This window comes from Corylus avellana, chromosome ca4 (assembly GCF_901000735.1).
Source record: "Corylus avellana chromosome ca4, CavTom2PMs-1.0".
Lineage (NCBI taxonomy): Eukaryota > Viridiplantae > Streptophyta > Magnoliopsida > Fagales > Betulaceae > Corylus > Corylus avellana.
The window spans coordinates 9,474,003-9,496,542 of record NC_081544.1 but is presented as its reverse complement, the minus strand read 5'-3'; the positions used below and the strand labels follow the sequence as shown (position 1 = coordinate 9,496,542).

The 22,540-nt window shown below is 35.5% G+C and overlaps 1 protein-coding gene across 2 annotated transcripts; it reads left to right on the top strand.

The window, feature by feature from the left end:
* The first annotated feature begins 55 nt into the window (after nt 1-55).
* Nucleotides 56-20,809, top strand: LOC132178844 (probable DNA helicase MCM9). 2 transcript variants are annotated; one of them, XM_059591408.1, is made up of 20 exons: nt 56-226; nt 318-420; nt 549-648; nt 752-890; nt 1,517-1,583; nt 2,029-2,203; nt 6,840-6,939; nt 7,394-7,491; nt 7,674-7,739; nt 8,465-8,557; nt 8,821-8,937; nt 10,471-10,543; nt 13,721-13,787; nt 16,600-16,681; nt 16,925-17,046; nt 17,143-17,210; nt 18,881-18,990; nt 19,073-19,120; nt 19,212-19,364; nt 20,403-20,809. In XM_059591408.1, the coding sequence occupies exons 1-20, from the start codon at nt 90-92 to the stop codon at nt 20,462-20,464; spliced, it is 1,980 nt and encodes a 659-aa protein (XP_059447391.1). In that variant the 5' UTR covers nt 56-89; the 3' UTR covers nt 20,465-20,809. The 2 variants fall into 2 exon arrangements, with proteins under 2 accessions (XP_059447391.1, XP_059447392.1); XM_059591409.1 differs by lacking the exon at nt 8,821-8,937.
* The last annotated feature ends 1,731 nt before the right edge of the window (nt 20,810-22,540 follow it).

Genomic DNA, 22,540 nt, shown 5'->3' with positions numbered 1-22,540 from the left:
AAAGGTATTTGACCCTTAAGTTGTTCTCAAGAGCATTGTCCCGCCCAAACCCGGCTTGAGCTTTCCTCTGGCTATCACAGGTCACGGCCATGGCCTCCCATGAAATCGACAACTCTGCCCCTCAAGTCAAGGCTCTGGCGGCCTTCCTCATTCGCCGCCACTCCCACGAGCTCCGCTCCATCGCTCTCTCCCCCGATCCCAACCTTCACTACCCTCTCTACGTCGAGTATATATACACTTATGAAAGCCCCTTTTCAAAACTCATCATTTTCTTCTACTGTCTTTCTCTAAACTCTCTCATTCTCTGTACTTTTTAGTTTTGCAGAGCTACTGGAAGACGACCCACCTCTCGCGCAATCGGTCTTCTCCCAACCCACCGAGCACCTGCGGTTTTTCGATGATGCTGCTGTTTGGGCTCATGTATGCAATTTCTATGCAAAATTGTTTAGATTTTTATGTAAAAGCGTGTATATAGCCATTGTTTTTTTTGAAGAAAGTTCTTGAAATGGCGTATTTGATGTGGGGGTGGGTGTTGCTGGTGTATGTAGAGAATTGTTTTGGGGGATTTGAAAGGTTGCGAAAGTGGGATTGAGAAGAAATTCATTCATGTTCGTATAAACATCTGTGGTTCCCCGCTCGAATTTCCTGGTTTGCTTTCCTTCTCATCAAGCTCTCGGATTTGTTTCAATTCTATGCTTAGTGGGTTAATTCGGGACTGTTAGTTTGATGTGTGTGTGTGTGGCTGTGGTAGAGACTTTTCCGAGCATTGGAAGCGTCAGAGTGAAGCATCGCGGGATTCTTCTTACTCTCAAAGGGACGGTGATTCGGTCCGGAGCAATCAAGATGTATGAAGGGGAGAGATGGTATATATGCAAGAAATGCAATCACAAGTGGGTCTTGTTTTGGTTACTTTTGTGGCACATAAGCATATACATATTGCACTAGTAAATTTTTGGTGTGTTAATTTGCTTAGTGTACTCGCATGCTTATGAATAGGACTGCAAAAAATAAAGCAACCTACATTGCCAACTTAGTTTCTTCTTAAACTTTGCAAAGGAAAGAGAGTTACGATATAGAAACATGAACTACTCCAAGCTCCAGCACTTATGGAATACATGATTTAGAGATCTGTAGTCATGCAATTTTGTCACTTTTTCCTTGAAATTTTCAGAATGACATATTCTAGTCGATGACATTATTTTACATCTATCTAGAGTGTATTTAATGGTACGAGACTAACATTCCTTTTATCTAATCCACTGGGAGGTGCCTGCTTTAGGCCATAGTAGTTTGCATAAGATTTTAACCTGATTATTGTCAATGATGTTTTTTCTCCCTGGATCCAGGAATAGCGACATGGACTAAATGTCCTGTCCAAGCTAGGGAACTTACTCTGAATTGTTGTGGCACATTTCACATTTCAAAATTAATCCACTTTAATCCTATTTCTTATATATATTACTTTTATACGATACAAACAAAGCTCTCGCTGTTTCACCTCACTTTTTTTCTGCAGATTCCTAGTTTATCCTGAGCTGGAAGCTAGAAACTCAATATCACTACCATCATTTTGCCCATCTAAGGTATATTTTTTGTACTCAATCTCAGGTTATGTTTCACATTATTTTACCTATGTATCATGTGAAAGGTTTGAGAAACATACGCTGTAGCAGCAACAATGAGATGATCTCATATGCCTATATGTAATATGATTAAAGCACCACCTATGGTATGTAGTTGGGCTATTTGCAGAATTTGTTTAATCTGCAGCTAAATCTTTAGGATGCCATCTTTGATTTTCATGTTCGTTTAGATGGAAGTTTATGAGTTGAATGATAAAATTTGGATTTTTTTTTCCTCTTCTGTTTCTACTTTATTATCATTTTGATGAATTTAATCTCTTTTCATTTTTTACTTTCTTATATTTGCAGTAAGGCATTAATTGGCTCTTTGATGTATGTATGGCTTGGCTGTCTTATCCAGTTATACTTTTGGAGTTTGATGACTTATCCATTGTCTTTAATGCAGAGGTCTAAAGCCTGTCAAGGCAGAAAGTTCGAGGAATTAGAAGATTCTATAATACGCCATGATTATCAGGAAATCAAAATCCAAGAAAACACACAGGTGTTGGGTGTTGGGGCCATTCCTCGTTCAATTCCTATCATATTGAAGGATGATCTTGTTGACGTTGTTAAAGCTGGAGGTACCAAATTCTGGGATGCTTTTTTTCATTTTTCTCCTAAGTTACTTCCTACTCCTAGCAATACCAATATCCAGTTGTATCTTTAAAGGCACTTCAACTAAAATGAGACCAGTTCTAGTTCTTATGAACAGTGAATTGGATAAAAAACAGTATTCTTCTTTATTGTCATTAAAATAAGAAATTGAAGCTTGAATCGTGCATTCAACCAGCTTTACTGATGGTATAGGATAAGGCTTCATTATGATTTTACCACTTTATGTAGAAGATATACTGGGATGGATGGAGGAAGCTCTTAACTTACAGGATTATTTTCTATTACATTTTTTGGCTGCAAATTAGGAAACTCTGTTTGGTTTCTTGGCAGTAAGATCTCATTTTGAGGCCTGAATCAGCTACCTGTGGCCCAAGCTCACCATAGGTTGGGACTTGTGGTCCTCTGAGGCAGAATATGTATTAGAAATTTAAGCAAAAAATAGCTTCTGGTGTTGCTTTATTTGAACTGACTATAACATATTTGATAACTTTTCACCATCTTGAGATGAAGTGAAAAACGTGGATGTTGTTGTTTGGCACTTCATCTAATGGAGGTTCTGGGCTATTTTGGTTCGATTGCTCAAGATTCTTTAATGAGTCTGTTTGGATTGAATTTCTGTGTTTGGTTATGTTAAAGTATTGATTAAGTGATTAAATTTAGGATAATTTCACTTTAGATCCCTAAATTACCACGCGATTTGACAAGTCCCAAAACTTCAAAACCTCTCAATTTGAACCCCTGAACTTTCAATTGCAGTTAAGTTGAACTCCTCCGTTAGATTTTAAACATTAAAAGCGAGACAATGACGTTTATACCTCTGATTTTTTTTATAAAATTTCAAATTTACCCTTAATTCCAAGGATTCTCTGGCTTTTTTTTTTTATTTTAAAAAAAAACAAAAATCAGGGATATTTTGGTTTTTTTAGGTATTTCTGTTAGAAGTTAACGGCTAAATCTAATGGAGGGGTTCAAATTGACTGCAGTTGAAAGTTCAGGGGTTCAAATTGAGAGGTTTTGAAGTTTGGAGGCTTGTCAAATCGCTTGGTAATTTAGGGCCTTGAAATGATTCCCCTTAAGTTCACCTCTTCCTATTAGCTTAAGTTTTTGGGATAGCTAGTAATTTAATATAATATTAGAGTGTGTTTCAATTCTTGGGTAATCCTTTTGTTTGGTTTTCTCTCGTTGGTGGTAGCACTGTCCATGTGGGCTTAGCCCACATGGACAGTGCCTTCATAAAGCTCTAAAAGAGCTGACTATAGTCTATAGTAACCAGAAAAAATCTTCAGTGGAAAAAGAAAAAAATTCGTTTACCATGCGTTTTCATGGTGGTTGGTTGTTGTTGTGCCTTGTGCAGTGGCGCTTGGTGGTTTTCTAGTGAAATTTGAAAATTATTGGCAATTTCTAAGTCTCCAGCAGCCTTTTGTGGTGTTTCCCAACACTGTCCAATCGTCTTTGGCGTATTTGTGGCGTTTAATAGTGTTTTTTGAGTTCTCCGGCAACCTCTGTGGTGTTCTGAGGTGTTTCCGGCAAGTTATGGTGGTCTCCGGCAGTTTTCCGGCGTTTTTGGTCGTCACTGGCAAGTTTCCAGCGAGATTCTACCGGCCTTGCTATTTTGCGGTGAGATCCGACCAAATCTTGGTTGTTGATTGTTAGTTATCGAGATTTGACCGGCCTTGGTGTTGTGCGGTGGTTTCCGATCGGTTGTTGTTTTCCTACGAGATTCTACCTGCCTTGGTGTTTTGCGGTGAGATCTTATCGGCCTTTGTGTTTTTCGGCGAGATCCGACTACTCGTTGCAGTTTTCGGCGAGTTTTTGACCGGTGTTGAAGTTTTAGCAAATTTTCTTGTTATTTTTGTATTTATTAGTCTTTGTATTGTATGCTCCAAGTTGTTCTAGCTTGAGGGGGAGTGTCAGAGTATGTTTTTCTATGTGTTTTTTGTTTGCTTGTTCCTTCCAAGTTGGATTTATATGTTCCAGCTTGAGGGGGAGTGTTAGAAAAGTTATTAGGGTTAGTAAGGGCTTGTTTGGGAAGCTCATCCTTCCCAACTTATCTCAATTTTTTATTTTTTATTTTTCTCTTTTTTCAGGTTGATTTGGCACCACTAACTCAACTCAACGCAAATTTTTTCAACTTTACTCAATATTTTTTTAAGCCAACTAATAAAAAAAATTTAAAAATCAAGAAAATTAGGAGTGGTGGCTGGACCATCCATAAGAGTCTCGGGGTGGCCGATTCCCCCCCAGAGGGTGGCTCGGCTACCCCCAAGTATTATTATTATCTATTATATTCCTCAAATAACCCAAACATAATCTCAACTCTTTTTTTCTCCTCAATACTCACAATTTTGAGTTCAGTTGAGTAGAATAGAAAAAATTCGCACACCCAAATGAGCCCTAAGTCATTAGGGTTTGGGGGTATTTTGGTCATTGTGATATTTCCCTAATCCTATATATTAGGATGTTTGTAGTAGGTTAACAACGAGCTGAATAATATAGGATCAGCCTCCTCTTCTCCCTCTAAACTTCTTGCTGCAAACCTCTTGACATGGTATTAGAGTCAAAGGTCTTGGGATCGAACCTTGACTCTGTCAATTTACCCCCTATATAAATTAAATATTCCACGTGTTGGGCTTCACCTATTAAAAGGGAATTTAAGCCCACACGTGTTGGCGAGGAGGGGGAGAGTGTTAAAATCTTGATTAAGTGATTAAATTTACCTTTTCCTATTAGCTTATTCTTTTGAGATAACTAATAACTGGTTAAAAGTTATAATATCAAGATACACAATATACACTATTTGAACAATTTAAGCTTTTAGAGTAATTGGTTGTTTTATCTTTCTCCAACACCATGATAAAGATATCCCTCCCAGACTATTTGTCCACCTTTCATAGTCCAAACTTGGAACATAAATTAATATATTCAGAACCAGCTAATAAATAAATAAATAAATTTTAAAACTACCTCCACAAACTTGTCAAAACTACCAGAAAGATTGGAACTTTCATGATTATTACTTCAATATAGAGAGTCATATATTTGAAAGTGATAAAATTCTGCTCATTGACTTTTTCAATATAGATGATCTCATGGATATCCATAAAATTGGACAAGCGATTTAGGATGGAGTCAGCAATGGCTGCAAAAGTTTAAACTTTCAGAGAACAATTTCATTTTGACTCTATCATGTACATAAATAATATTGTGGTTTTGGGGCAGCTATTATAGTAGAAGGGGCTAGTGTTTGTAGACTGAATTATGCCTGGGAAAGATATGATTTTAAGTCCAAGACAGTGATTCTTGAAAAAGAGTCAGGTTGCAGGATTTTCAAGGCAGCAGCAAAATAACAGGACATTTAATGCTTGTTTTGATCGATTATTTGTTGGCTAATGTAAGCAAAGTTGTTTGATTTGGGTTGCAAAGAGGGAAGAAAAAGAGGTTCAAGGGGCTGTTCTCTAGCTGAGAGAGAGAGAGAGTACCCTGCACTCTTTCCTAAAAGCTCTAGTATTAAATATTTCATTATCCAAGTCTGATTTCTCTGAGTACAGTGAGGTTTATTTACAAGACTCTTGGACATTACCTTTTCCTATTGTGATTAGAACTCTTCAAGATGGAAATAGCTAACGTAAAAGGCTGATTTAATTAACTAGGAAAATAGTCCTAACACCATTAAAAAGTCATTGATTAGAATTCTGTAGCTGAATACAAAAACAAATAACTTGGACCATCGACTCAATTTTTTTCTGTTCGATAAGTAATTTAATCTCATTAAAATGGCGCAAAGAACACTAGTATGCTTGAAGCACGCAAGAGAACCCCCGTATTCAGGACAAAAATAACAAAAGTTCAAAAACCCAGCAAATCTAGAAAAATACAAACAATTAAGTGTTGCTATACATGTGTAAACGGAGTTGAATATAATCTTTTTCAGCTGTCTCACCGAAGTCTCTCTATCTTCAAACTTTCGTGCATTCCTCTCCAAATAGACCACATTAAATAGAACGGACGCAACCTCCAAACTTCCAAAAGTGTCACGACGTCCATCCGAACCTCTCCAACTCATCAACTCAAATGAAAAATTGTTTAAATAATATAAAGATTGTCTCAAATTGATGTTGCATGTGGGTCCTCCGTATGAAGAAAACACGAATACAAAAATATTGGATGTAGCATATATACCAACAATAAACCGATCTTTTATATGCATCACGTATGATGATTTCAGGCCTCCTCTTCACGTGAACGTCTCAGCACTCATATATATATATATATATATATATCAGTCTTTTAGGTGTTTTTAGTATTATTATTAGGTTCGATATTTCCTTTATTACTGAAATAATATCATACAGCACACACATAGAATTTAAGTTAGACATTACTTATTTTTATCTAAATCCCTTCTTCTCTTACTTTATTCGTCATTCTTATTGTGCCCCACATACCTTAAAGAGCTATTTGAAACTTGAAACTTTGACGTTATATTGGAAACGGATCTAAAGATATTTATGGTTGCCTTCTTACTTATTCACTAGCTGTTGACCAATGCTACACTTTGAACATTATGCATTGGATTGTTTAATTAATTTTGTTTTGGTTTAGATGATGTGATCGCTACTGGGATCCTAACGGCAAGGTGGTCTCCAGAATTAAAAGGCGTGCGATGTGACCTTGATCCCATACTAATTGCTAATCATGTTAGGTATGTCTCATAGTTCTTATTGGTTTTAATTTTCAAAAGATATAATAGCACTTATGTAGAACTCAAGGACTTCTTTTGTCTAACTCTTTCTTTAGTAGTAGAGGTGGAAGAAATAAGAAAGGTAAAAAGTGCATTTCAGCTTGTTAAATAGTGCACACTTCTGGTGCTTTTGCAGCAGAATGCTATCTTATGCAAATGAATCTAGTCAGTTATTCTGAATTTTATGCAAGGGAAAACTATAATACTTGGTAGTGTTTAGTAGTAGAGGTGGAAGAAATAAGAAAGGTAAAACGTGCATTTCAGCTTGTTAAATGGTGCACACTTCTGGTGCTTTTGCAGCAGAATGCTATCTTATGCTAATGAATCTAGTCAGTTATTCTGAATTTTATGCAAGGAAAAACTATAATACTTGGTCTTATTTGTTTTTTCTGTGAAAATTCATTTGGCTTTTTAGGAGAACCAATGAGCTGAAGTCAGTCATTGATATACCTGATGATGTTATTATGAAATTCAAGCAGTTCTGGTCAGATTACGAAGGTACCCCGTTAAAAGGTAAAAATTGTTGATCATATGTACCTAATGAATTCATCTCTGTTGACCATCAATGTTTTTCATACCAAGGATATATTGAATATTTCCTTTTCATTCTCTTTAGTAGCATCTTGTGAGATTATTTTATGTGCTTCAGTATGTTGTTACTGGTGTAACTTCAGATATTCTTAATATTTACCCAGGGAGAAATGCCATTCTGCAAGGTATTTGCCCACAAGTTTTTGGACTCTTTACTGTGAAGCTTGCAGGTTTGCCGTCATCCCATATCTCTTTCCATACTTATTTATTTGTTCTACAATTTGAAATTACAGTTCATGGTTTGGGTTCAAAACCTTTTAGGGGAAAATTCACTTTATCCCCCCTAAAATTTGAGGTATTTTTCAATTTGAACCCCAATGTTTAAAAATTTGCAATGTACCCCACTAATGTTTCAAAAATTTGCAATTAACACCCTCCATTACTAATTGCTGTCTAAGTAGACGGAAATGACATCACGTGCGTCTCACGTGGGATTGTTATGCTGTGTCTTCCAATTTTGCACCCAAACTAGCTAGTGAAATAACGTAATTGCCCCTCATTAAAACCCAACGTCTGTTTTGATTTCTCGTCAACCCCTTTTGGATGTCGTGTGGGTGTTGGAGTGAAAAAGAAAAGGAGCAAATGCCTCTCACCTGCTCCTATGCCGGCAATTTCCGTGTACTTAGACGGCAATTAGTAACAGAAGGTGTTAATTGAAAATTTTTGAAACATTAGGGCGGTGTATTGCAAATTTTTAAACATTGGGGTTCAAATTGAAAAATACTTCAAACTTCAGGGGCATAAAGTGAATTTTCCCCAACTTTTTAAGTATAAAAGTTTTGGTGATATGATAGGAAAGTGAAAAAAAAGCATTCCGTGTTGTTTCCTTTTCTATCTTAGTAATTCATGATTGTTTACTTTATTTATCACATTTACCTTTCTTTCTTCAATTTAGTTGCATTAACACTTATTGGAGGTGTGCAACATGTTGATGCTAGTGGGACAAAGGTTCGAGGAGAGTCTCATTTGCTTCTGGTTGGTGATCCAGGTAACAGTTTTATTCGTTGTGACTTTTTACTTTTGTTCACAAATATGTGATTCCCTCCCTCTCTCTCTCTCTCTCTCTCTCTCACTGTTACTTTCTGTCTATATATATGTGTATGTATAAATATGCATATACACTTGTATGTATTTGTGGATGTCTAAACTCCTTTTTTTGTGGAGATGCTGAGAGGATCTTGACAAATAGTTGAATTTTTAGAAATTCGCTTGATAAAATATGAAGTAAACATTACTGGATATATCTCACAGGTACTGGCAAGTCTCAGTTCTTAAAATTTGCTGCAAAATTGAGCAATCGCTCTGTTATCACTACTGGGTTAGGAAGCACTAGTGCTGGATTGACTGTCACTGCAGTCAAGGATGGAGGTAATATACATATTGCCTCTACCTTAATCCTTCTTTCAGAAGTTTAACAATATCTACAACAATTTTTGTTGTTTCATTGATTTCTGTTCTTCCGCTTTTAATGATATAGTATGCATTCATTACTTATAATTTTTTTTTCTTACATTGTTCATGTGGTTTAATTTTTTCACTCCTCTCCTAAATAATCATTATGAAAATTGATACTGTACAAATCATTTATACACAAAATGTTAAGATCAAAAAATTAGGTGCATCGTATACTTCTAATTAGGAGCTGTGCCAATGCTAGGCTCATTATTGACGTGATACTTCTCCTGCTTACTTGAAGATGCATTGAAAACATCCTATGCATGAGTTGAATAGTAAAGTGAATTTATGATGTTGGTTCCCTTTTTCTCATCATAGCTCTTTTGCTCCGACTAATTTTATTATTTACATTTCTCTTTTTCTAGTGAACCCTATATGCTCAACTTGGTCCCAAAGATTGTCTTTTAAGAGATCCTGTAGTTGAACCTTAGGATTCTCGTATTGTTTTGGTTCATGTTTATATGCATTCTGTTCAAGCTTCTCCTGCATGGCCTGGACAGTAAGGGGTTTGGTTAGTGCCAAATTGATATATGTTGTTGGCCCAACACAACTTTAGCTTTTCAGACAATCTTGTTTACTAGCACTTAAATTTTTAGGTATAATTCTAGCTAAGGTTGTGCTTATATTGTACTCATTTGTTTGATAACCAGTACGTCAAGTGGATTTAGTTCAATTTTGCCTTAATCTGTTCCTTTCTTTTATTAATGGATCTCTTCTAGGCATTACCTAACAGCTTTTGTCATTAACTGAAGGAATTGTTTTTGACATCTATGTACTTTGGCCTTCCACCTTTTTATCCTCTATCTAGGAAGCACTGATACTCACAAATAGCCAGCCTACTTATATCTGATATATATCCAATATGTATCCAATATGAGTACACCAGAATATGTATTAATGCATATAGATAAATCAAAAATGTAATTTTGTATCATGGATATGACTCAAATATGACAGATTCAGGATGAATGTGCCACATATTTTTTGAGGGCATATATTGAATTTTCTCAAGGAAAAAGGGGTTTTAACATGGTCTGGTGTTTTAGAAAGTAAAACCTTCATACTTCTAAATTTTCTAGAGAAATGCTATCTCCATCTCCATCCATCTTTTTTATCAAATTAGTCATTAGATCTGTAGGACCCACATGGGAGATGGAGAAATAACAGGTCTCAATTTTCTATGAATATGAAACCTAGATAGTAATTATTATTTGTATATTTTATGCCTTTTGACGTTCATTATTTTTATTCTAAACTAAAATTATCGTAGTATGTACTTCAAAAAATATTTAGTTATATAATAGTCTCTTAAAGCATACCTACATGTGTTGCATCCTAAATTTTTTGAGAATTTATGCCGTGCTTGTATCGTATCATATCCGTATTGGTGCATCATATTCCCGGGTTCTTCTTTACATTAATAAATCATGTATATCAAATTCCTAGGAGAGTGGATGTTGGAAGCTGGAGCACTTGTTCTTGCAGACGGAGGGATTTGTTGTATAGATGAATTTGATAGGTAAGCAAACGAGTGTCAGCATGAAAAAACTCCTTTTATCCTTTATCCATTTAGAACTTCACTTAAGATATGCAATATATATGTTTTTCACCTTCCTATACGATATTTACTTGTGTTGTCATCATTGATTATAAATCTGAGGATGATGTCAACAAAGGTGTATAGGACCATTGGCTTAGTGTGTTTAATTTTGATGATCTAATTCAAAAAGTGACTCTTGGTCGGTGAGACCATTCATAGGGGAGTGGTGGTTGGAGTAATTCAGATTTGGAAGATGAAAGGTCCTAGATTGTGATTAATCGCTTTGGATTTCATAAGAAATGGTATAACACTATTCTTCGGGAGTTCATGGCAGTGGCAGCTAGTTCCTTTCCGAGAATTACAATTCAAACAAAATGCAAAACTGCAAATGCTATGTTTATCCATATTTTAGATTAACACGTCAATGTAGGACTAGAAAGTGTAATTTCAGGGATTCAAGTGGGAAAGTTTATGGCTTCTTATATTTCTTCTTGAATAAATGGAAACAACAAACTTGGAATTATGACAGATCGTTCAACCACTGAGCTGAGCTGAAGAAGAGTCAAGTGGCTAATTTCCGACACACACTAGTTGAGTCTAACAGGGAGAATTTATTTTTGATTAGAAATTTTAGTATCAGAGCTGAAGTTTTGATAGATATCTGAAGTGGTATCATTCTGACTAACATGAAGCACTCACAAATTGGGGTTTTTCATCCTTTTGTGCACTCTAAGGGGCCTGATTAGTAGCTGATATGTCATCTTCCTTTCCCTCAATTTGTTCAATATCAGTTTCATCCTTAGTTCCTAACTCTTTAAAGTTTTCTTTCATCACGAGATCTTCTTTTGTTTCAACTTTAATTTCATTGGAAATAATAGCCAAGGCTGGTTTCCATTCTTCTAATTCATGACTTAATGATAGCTTATCAGTATATTTGTCAGTTATCATACCTTCCTTTGATTCTGACCCTACGTTTTCCTTGCCTTCTTTTGACAAGAGCTTATCCTTTTTCATCTCCAACTTGGGATGTTTTTTGTTACTCAATAGAGACCTTATTTCTTTAACTAAATCAGTTGAGTGTTGACGCATAAGGGGCAAGAACTTTTGCAAATCTTTCAAAGAAACATCAGTGGAGTCCTTGAACAAATCAACTGGTACTCTAGGCACTTTTGTAGGCTGATCAAAAGCTGGTTTGGTGGTGTCTATTACTACAATAGGATTTTTAACCTCCTCTTTTTTGCCTTTGTTATTAAATTTTTCCTTGTCAAGAAATTTGAATGTGACACCCGAGAAAGTTAGTCCCATATTGGGAAGATGAATTGCCTACGTTGAGTAGGTGGATTATAAAGATGTTCATGGGTGCAAAGTCTACATTGGTTCCTTACTAGGTGAGACTGAGATTGATAAGCAATTCTAGAGATCTTAATTGTAACTATACTAGTCTTTTTGGAGTGATGACGCATATGTGATTGGTGCTTTCACTATGTTGCTTCAAATGGTATTAGAGAAACCTAGTAACACCATGTGGTATTGGAGCACTGCAAGACATGGGCACTGGCAAGCATGTTGGGGATTTAAGTGGGTGAGATTGTGACATCTTGACAAGTTAGTCCTACATTAAGAAGATGAATTGCTTGTATTGAGTCAATGGATTATAAAAATGTTCATGGGTATTAAGTTCTACATTGGCTCCTTATTAGGTAAGATTGATTTATAAGTGATTTTAATGAGCCCCAATTGTAAATTGACTAGTTATTTTGGACTAATAGAAGTAATATGTTAGTGTTTTCCTTGAGTCGTCACATTGGGAACCTTCTTCACAATCAACACTACGGCCTTCAACTTTTCAACTTCTTGTTGCGGTTTATAAACTGAGGCTTCTTTCACTTTTTTGTTGGATTTCAAAACCTTCATGAATTTTTCCCACTCGAGAGCCATATGAATGACTTCTTCAAGATCTTTGAAATGAAAAATGCTATGGGTACCAAATTTTTTACCAAGAGATGGGTATCAGAATGATGTGGAGTTTATTCATTGGTACCTATAGCATTTCCCTTGATTAATTGTTTTGATCCTCTGCAATGAATAAGCTCCACATCATTATGGTATTCATCTCTTGGTAAAATATTTGGTACCCGTTTCTCCTTCGAAATACACATGGACATCTTTTCTTTAATTGCAAATCTCAGCCCGCTTCTTAATCAAGCAAGTCATACGTTCATTTTCAATTATTCCACAATTAACAAATAAATCCTTGTGTTTTCTTGCTCAATCAATCACACGCAAATGATCTTGTTGAAATGTATAAAACTGATCAATAAGATCATCTTGAAGATATTGTAGAAAAATCCCTCCTTTAAGAAGCAATTTACCTCTTTCCCAAGTCAATCTATTATTATAAGATCTTTCACTTTGTGAAAACATCATGAGGCTCCTCACTTTGATACCAAACTGACGTGGGACAATAAGGTCTAATACAAAAACTGATGTTGAATAAATATTGTGTGAACAGTTCCTGTAAACAGTGCTTTGTGAACAATGTTAATAGTACTTTCTATTTTGTGGACCTTATGGGGTTGTGTGGTTTTAGGTGTTGAAGATTGGGATTTTAGGAAAAGAATAAATCTAAATTTTAAGGATTTTGAAAGGAAATAACAGTGCTGGAATTCAAAAGGAAAAGAGAAAAGATAGATGTAGAAAGACAGACCTAAGGCATCGCACCTAGTTTTTCTAAGATCACACTTAAGGTTCCTCGGCATTATACCTTAAAGAAAGGCTTGCATCACACAATCCTCAAGAGCAATCGTTGCTGTAAATTGTTCTTCATTTAATCATCATCATCATAGAAAAAAATCTTACATCCTTATTCATAGGCGCCTAATGCTTAACCCTAATGGACTTGGACTCCTTAGTGAAACCCAGAAATAAAACCCAGTAGCATAATAAACCCAAAATAAGACCTAATAGATAAAATAGTACAGCTCATACACAGAACTATAAACTTACATATTTATCCTTAACTCTAAAAATTAAATTAAATTAAATTAAAATAAAATTGACTTCTTGTTGCCTTGCATCACTTGGTTCACCAACATGATTTATGGTTCTCTTGCTTTGGGCATTTAATGTAAAACTAACTTGAATTTTGTTTGACAGCATGAGAGAACATGACCGGTCAACCATACATGAAGCCATGGAGCAGCAGACCATAAGTGTTGCCAAGGTCAAATATCTAGTTTTAGTAACATGTTATAATAATTTATCAAAAGCTCTACATCAATTGTGGCAAAGTAGTCTTCATGTTTGGCATTTAAGCTTAGAGTAAGCACCATCCAGTTTAAGTATGAGTTGACAACACCCGATTAATTTCTTGGCTCTTCTAGTTGTCACTGAATTTTATAGAGATTTAGCTCTTGCCCTCTGAATGTTGTAAATATTACTGCAGATGTTTCGTAAAGGGTAGAACAATCCTTTTCCAGATGTGGTGGATTAGTATTATTGGTTTGAGTTAAACAAAGGAACTAAAGAATGCGCACACACACACACACACAAGTTCTTTTCTCTCGTTCAAATGTAATTGAATTAGGGTTCTTAGTTTATCACTAAATATACATAAAATTGAAATAAATCTGAAGTTTGAAATATACATTTGAATTAGGGTTCTTAGTTTATCACTAAATATACAGAAAATTGAAATAAATCTGAAGTTTGAATTAAAAATAAATTTTGTTATATAAAATCACTAGTACGAATTAAAAATAAATTAAACATATTGAGAGAGAGAGAGAGAGAGAGAGAGAGAGAGAAGTGGATGAGATTTGTAAATCTTAAATTTCCAATAGAACTAGAGAGAGGTGTGCGTGGGAGAGAAGGTTAGATAGGGACAAAAAAGAGCAGAAGGGGCCCATCAGAAGGGAGCCTATTTTTTTTTTTTTTTTTTAAATAAAGGAGGAAAAATATGAAAAATATGGCTAGAATAAGTGGGAGTATAGAAAAGAAAAAAAATGATCAAGCCTTGAGTCTCCCTGTGGAGTAGTCATGAATACTATGCCGTATATGTAGTTTTGGCATTATAAAAGATATGTAGGGTAATTCAAAAATGTTTCATCACCATTTATGCTTCTGTATATAACATTAGATATATTTGCCTTTGATGTCTTTGATTAAGAAGCCTGAATTTCTAGAGGGCTCCCTAGATGCCTTGACAACAACAGTGTGTTTGGGTTTCAAGAACTCTAGAATTTTGGATTTACCGATCTAGAACATGCTGTTGGAGAGCATGTCGATTTTTTATTATACATAGCTGTCCCATAGTTATTAATTAGTCCCAAACAGCATCTTTAAATTAAAAGTGAAAGTTTTTTCTTAAGGTTAGTTCTGCTTTCTGACTTATTAAAAGAAAACAAAAAGGTTAGTTCTGCTTTTTTGTGTTGAGATATGACTGTTGTACTCTTAAGGTTAGAATTGATGAAGGAAACATTTATGGCATTGACATACTTATCAAAAAAACATTTATGGCATTGACTCTTTTATCAGGTTCTTTTGCCATGTTGCACTCAAGACTCCAACATTCTTGGACTTGTTGCATTTTTTGTGGTCATTACCAGAACTTTAGAAACTTTTAAACATGGCGCATGCCAAAACATGATGATTCAGGCCAAACATGCAGTTAGCACTTGAGGGAAACCAGTCTATTGACACAAAATAATGCGATAATTAAGAAAAACTTTAAGAAGATTGGAGTGCAAAGACTAGGGTTGGGTGGAAGAGATGGAGGTGGAAATGGATTTTCCGTCTCCACCTCCGTCAGTTGCAGAAATGCCGGAAATAACACTGAGATTCTTTCGGCGGAGGACATTTTTGCCACTTTCTACCTCCACCAAGTTGGTGGCGGAACTGGGCAGAAGGTGAAAGAGGGGCTGGGCTCGTTTTGACTTTAGTGTCTTTGAGATGGAGATGATCAGAAGACGACGAATGACATCATCGTTCTTTGTCTTCGAGACGAAGAAGAAGAGACGAGAACGTCTTCGAAGATGAAGATGGAGAGTAGCATAGAATAGTTTGTTTGTTTCTAATTTTTCTGAGTTTTTGGAATTTTGTTCTTTTTTCTATACTTTAGAGGTTCTGTTGTAAACTTTCCATGTACTAGGGTTGCGCTTTTCTGCGTTTTTAATAAATTTACATTATTTATATACAAAAAGAAGATGAAGATTGAGAGAAGAGATTAAGAGAGATTGAGTTTGAGAGAGTGATTATAGAGCAAGAAGGGGTAAACAACAATGAGAATGGTCCTGAGATGGGGGCAGAAGCTTCTAGACATAGGTCTTTTGGAGGCTTGGACTTGGAGGCTGGAGCAGGGAAGATGAAGGGAGAGATTTGAGACAAAACTGAAAGGCATTTTGGGTCGTAGGGTTTCAGAGAAGCAATGGCTTTATACACCTCTCCAAATGGCATCGTTTTTGGTGGTACAAAATGACGCTGTTTTAGATGTATTGTTTTTAATTTAATGTAATTTAAAGTAGAATTTTCCCTCTTCCGCATTCCGACCTGACTTGGTCAGAAATCTAAAATCTCTTTTGCCTCCCGATCTTCCCTTGTCGGAATTTGACCCGCATGGGTCAAAAGCGGGTCAGCGGGCAGAGCTCGGTTAAAATAAACACTCCTAGCAAAGACATATGGGATACAATTAAATATGAAATGCAATATTTAATCATAGAATGCCTATTTAGTGGATGTCCCTGTCTTATTTGTGTATTGTTTTATAAAATTCTCTGATTACTTATCAAAAAAAATTTGTGTATTGTTTTATTAATATTTGTTCCATTGGTGTATAATAATATGGTATGCAACCCGTGTCCATGTCCTTATGACTGAGATGGTTGTCTTTCTTCATTGGTTTTTATTTTGTTTAGTACTTTAAACTTCATCAAGATAGAATTTCAGTTCTTAATTAGTGGGATTAATTAATTTGTATTGTGCTCTATTGGATGCTTGGTAGAAGCCTGGCTGCTCAATTACCTTCTCACTCTCTTCAGGCTGGTCTTGTAACGACTCTCAGCACTAGGACAATCGTATTTGGTGCAACGAATCCCAAGGGACATTACGATCCTGCTCAATGTATCCCTTTGCTTTTGAATGTATGATAGTTTGATTTACTTTTCAGATTACTGTTGATTGTGCAAGCTACAGTCTAGCTTTATAATGAGGCAGCTATGATTTTCTATTTTCTTGCATCATTTGGTACAGGAGGTAAATACGAAAGATTAGCGTACTTGGTCTTCCTAAATATTGGTTCTTTGAGAACAGGCTTTCTTTGAAGTTTCCATCATTCCCATTTTCGTCTTCCTTAACGTGATCTAGCTCTGTCTGTCAATACTACGCTCTCTGGTCCATTATTGAGCAGATTTGATATAGTCCTTGTCCTCTTGGATACAAAGAATCCTGAATGGGATGCAGTTGTTTCATCTCATATTCTTGCTGAGGTAAAGTGCTCCTCAGATTATGCAACTGGCTCCTGTGGTGTCATCAAGTATGTAAATGATTAGAGGTCTTGATCTTTTTATGAAACTAATGTGCAGGGTGAATCAGATAAAGACAAGCATGATGAGGATCTAGCAAATATCTGGCCATTTCCTATGCTGCAGAGGTAAAATGTCAAAGAATTAGCACCTCTGAATACCATAGTTTCTAAGCTATGTAAAGACTATAGATGTGTGTGGGTATTTGGTTAGATATTGGCTGCTACTTAAATGGGTTTAGCAAGTTGCAACTTAGATTTTTTTAGTTCAATTTCAGTTTTCTACCTTTGAAGTTGTGTTAGGGTTGAATTTTCAAGGCACTAGCTTTCTAAGGGTAACTTCTTGATGGGTCTTACCTCAAGTTCAGGATGGGATAAAACTAAATTGAGGAAGTGCCAATTTATCTTCTTCCCTGCCTCAAGTAAATAGTAAGTTTCAGCATCTTCTTTTAGCATCGAATAACATGAGCAGCCATGGTGTTCTTTTAAGCAATAAAATGATCTATCTTTGAGAACTGATCTGCATCCATCATGAGAGGGAATGGATTCTGTGTTGGAAGAACAAATATAAGTACCTGTAGTTGTTTTCCATTGGGTGGAAAGAACAGGAATGCTTGTATAGCCAGAACAAATACACCTTTGTACAGAATTGAGCTGTCTCCATGTACTTTGTGGCATCTTATTTTAAGCTTGGCCAAAAATAGTGTTCAGATGACGTGTAAACTTGCATTTCAAATAAAATGGACAATACCTTGTTTTATCTCTTCCTAAAAGATAGTAATCTTAAGCTCTGAGTTAACTTTATTGTCTAACATGAATATCAGGCATAATAGGCCAAACACTAGTCTTCAGCTTATGATCTCTCAAGAGAATTTAACTTGATATCTCTCCATGCACATAGGCAAGGACAGCAGCTCGTTTGCTTGAAGGATATGAAAACCTATTTGGTATCCCTGCCTTGTGTCTTAAAGTAGTGGTGTTGTAGGATGCTAAATCCATAGCATGCCTTTGATTGAACTTCTGACGGCTATTGATGTATATAAATACCTTCTTACTGTGCAGAACATTTTTTGTTCTCCTTCAACAATTGGTAACCCCATCATAATTGCTTGTACAATTGCATGAAATTCAACGTGATATCTAGAAGAAATATGCCCGGCATTATTGATTTTTGTTATCGAAAACCATAGCTCGACCTTCTTTGCTAAGGAGAATTCCTGTCTGCCCAGGAAGTATCATACCATACTTTGAAAACCTTCCAAAGTCTGCCAATGCTAGTAGGTCACCCCTTTAATCTTCTTTGCTAGTTGAATCCTGTATTCTGAAAACTGGTCTATAAGTAGTATACAAATCTGCAAATGGGAACATTATATGTGAAATCATGGATCTGATGCCTGTGCACTTTTTATTAAATCTGCCGTCTACTTATTCCACATCAGGTTAATGCAATCTAATTTCTGGACTTCACTCATTCATATTTTCTCTTGGTTGTAGTTTGCTTGTGAATATTGATTTTGGTGGTAAAAGGACGAGATGAGATTTGATAGGTCTTCGGTTCAAATCTTATCTAGACCAACACAAAACAAATACACACACACACACACACACGGAAAGACAAGCATAACAGCATATTTATATATTAACAAAATCAAGATGCTAGATCAAATTTACCTTACCAACATTGGAATCTCTACCAGGTCCCTTTTCTCAATCTAAGGATTTATTTTCAACCATAGTTACTTCACAATCTATGTTTTGTATTAGAGACAGAATGAGTTAATTATTTTTCAAAGTTGCAGGTATATTCACTTCGTAAAAGGATACTTCAAACCGGTCCTGACAAAGGAGGCTGAAAAAGTTATTTCAAGCTATTATCAACTCCAAAGAAAATCCGCAACTGATAATGCAGGTCTGGCTTTAAATAAATCTTCCCTGCTGAGTCAGCCTTTGAATTGTTGCATCACGTTAGGTTGTGCAATTCTTTAATGCAGCTAGGACAACCGTGCGCATGCTGGAGAGTTTGATACGCTTAGCTCAAGGTACATTACCTTGCATCTGGAAGAATAATCCCATCTCAGCTTCCTTTCTTTGTCATTTACAAGTTTGACTCTGCATTGAATCATGTTGCAGCACATGCAAGACTGATGTTCCGAAATGAGGTGACACGACTAGATGCCATCACAGCCATTTTGTGTATTGAGTCATCCATGACTACTTCAGCTATAGTAGATAGCGTTGGAAATGCCCTGCACTCCAATTTTGCTGAAAATCCTGATCAGGAATGTATCCTTTCCAGTTATCTTTGTGTGCACAATCAGGCATATAGTCATGCATGCACCAATTCTCAACAACTTAGCTTGCCTGTAAACATGAAGACATTAGTACATGCTTGCAAATAGGGGGTTGTACAGGCGGTAGTGGTTAGCAGTTAGCAGTTTGAGTAACACGGGTGGTGTGGTTAACTGTCCTAACCACCGGTTAGCAATTATTTATGTCTGAACCATACTGCGGTAATTATCTGTCAGGTATGGGCCTTTTGGGCTTATTTTGGTGTTATGAAACCCTATACCATAACAACATCGTTTTGATATTTCACCACTAACCACACCGCCTTAGGCGGTTAGTTGGAAAAAACCAACCACCCACCCATGCAGTTACACGGTTAGTGGCAATTAGCGTTTATGAATGGTTAATAACCGCTCGTTTGTCAAGTCCTACTTGCAAACATGCCAATGAAAAAGGTGCCTAATGTATCATTTGTGTTAATCCCGCGAAAGACAATCTTACATTTATTTTTAAGACAAATATTTAGTCTAGAACGTGGTGAACTGATGCTTTTGACTGTCTTGACCAGTAGATGGTGTTTGTCTCTGGCCAGTTATTATTTATTTATTTTTTGACAAAAAAAAAAAAAAAAAAAATCCTTACCTCTCAACTTGATGTGGGACCAAGAAATTTCTTCAGGATAGCAAAGCTTTACTTAGAAGTACTCTGTTCAAGGTGCCAAATTCATATTTTGCAAAATTAATTCAATCACAATTTTAGGATTTAAACAAAATTTCTGAGTCATGGAATAGGCGACACAGGGGCCATGAGTGTAAAGCTAGAGCACTTGTTTGTTCTTCTCTCTCATAGAATATGTTGTCTTCTTATGTTATTATCTGCATTAGTACTGAGAAAAATAATTATGATGAATCCATCACTGCTCAAGCATTTTACAGTTCCAGCCATAATTTTTTTTTTTTTTTTTTTTTTTTTCGTGTCTTCTAAATTTTGTATTGTTTTAAATGGATGTTTGATCCTTGACTAGAGAAACCCTAGATACCAAGCAAGAGAGGGTGATTCTTGGAAAGCTGAGATTAATAGACGATTTATGCAGATGAAACACTAACAAGTGCAGAGGCATCCCAGCCGACCTACCGGCTTGTAGTCCATGACATCAGGCAAGGCTTTATTTACGCTTAACCAAAAGTAGCGAAAAAAAATCCACTGGGATATATTGGATTCGGATGTATCATTGCACCATTTGAGATATATACTGAAAGTAAAATAGAATTTATGAAAGTGAAATGGAGAATTTATGAAAATGATACAAAAGTGAAATGGAGCTGTTTCCACACTTGGCTCCTTTTTCCTTTCTTCATTAATAGATGTTTGTACAAGAATATTCTGACAGGTATAGGACAACTTAGTAGGACAATTAGCCTTCTTTTAGAAGGTTTATATATCACTCCTCATACCCTAAGGAAGTTTACACCATTCTGCACGAATTCATATATTCACTCCATCACTCTTCTTCAAGCTGTAGAATATATATAGTTTGAAACAAATAAATTTTAATCGGCTACGAGAAAGAGACTTTGTAAATACATCAGCAAGCTGATATTTAGACTTCATAAAAGGTGTAGAAATATCTCCACTCAATATTTTATCTAGTCTAGAATGAAATGACAGTCAATTTTAATGTGCTTTGTTCTCTCATGAGATGTCTAATCTTCTTAGACAAAATACCATGAGCTGAGAATATTATTAGATATCATATTATACGAATTATAGCATTTCAATGTGAAGTTTAGGTGTTTTCATGAATTGCCTCACCACACTGACTGCATAAGAGATATCTTGCCTTGTGAGAGTAAGATAATTCAATTCCCAATCAATCTCCTGTATTTGCTAGGATCACCAATCATCTCTCTTATCACCTTTCAAACGTTTCTAATTTGGGTCCATATGAACACCAACAGGATGAACACTCAAAAGTCCTGTATCTTCCATCAAGTCTAGCATATTGAAGCTTCATCTCGGCACCTCGTCAACCAACCTCAATTTGTTGGATACCCTCGAGCACAAAGGCGAAACTAGAATTTTAGATGTGGGAGGACAATTTTAAAAAAAAAAAAAAAATTTGGGGTAAACATATTATTTTTAAAAGAATTATAAAGAGTTTTTTATTTTTTTGAAAAAAGAAAATTGGGAAACATTTTGAGATTTGGGAGATTGAAGCCTCCAAGCCTCTTCCTAGTTTCACACCTGCTCATAGGGGTGTATAAATGGAGCGGTTATAACTGTCCAATAACCACTAATGGCTTATAACCATATAACCATTTTGTAAGTGGTTATAAAAAAATTGCTAACCGCTTAAGGTGGGGCAGTTAGTAATTTTAGGGGTAGAGATAAGTGGTTAATAATCGCTAACTGCCTACCCTTATATATATATATATATATATATATTTTTTTTTTTTTGATAAGATATATATATATCTTATCAACACCAACATTGAGGAGTGATTTGCTTAAAACACCAACATTTCAAATCCAACTTGTATTATATATATATATATATAATACAAGTTGGATTTGAAATGTTGGTGTTTTAAGCAAATCACTCCTCACATGTACATATTGCTATTTAATTTCCTACAGCAATTTTCTTTTAAGCTTTCTTTATCTTCTTATACTTGTCAGCTAAAACACTTCATCTATTCCTAGTTGATCACTCCCCCAAAGTAAGAAAAAACATGCTAGAACAAATGAAAGAAGGCATGGCCTTGCTTTTAATACTGACAGAGTGCTAATTTTATTTATATTTATTAATTTAATATTATTATTTTTTTGATGTGTTATTTCCCTATCTTAATATATTTCTCATTAATAATTTAAGGGTATTTTCGCATGAAAATAGATAACTCCTCAATTAATTAATTAATTAATTTTTTCCTTCAGTTTTAACACCCTAAATTTATTGAAAAGACTTTCTCCCCTAAATTTTTCAGATATTTCCCTTCCATTGCTTTTTCTGTCCATAATTTTTTTCATCCGTTAGTGCCATATCAGCATTTTTGCTACGTAACTTCTGAATATTAATTTTTTTTTTTATTAATTTAATTAAAAAGTCATCTTAAAAAAAACAATAAATTAATTAATTAAAGGGGTGGCTAACGGTGGGGCTGCCACCCCCA

Excerpts from the sequence above, each read along its gene's own strand:
- LOC132178844 (XM_059591408.1), top strand. The coding sequence starts at position 90 with ATGGCCTCCCATGAAATCGACAACTCTGCCCCTCAAGTCAAGGCTCTG. Across the intron at positions 891-1,516 it reads TGCAAGAAATGCAATCACAA|ATTCCTAGTTTATCCTGAGC; the intron begins GTGGGTCTTGTT and ends TTTTTTCTGCAG. Across the intron at positions 10,544-13,720 it reads TGTATAGATGAATTTGATAG|CATGAGAGAACATGACCGGT; the intron begins GTAAGCAAACGA and ends TTTGTTTGACAG.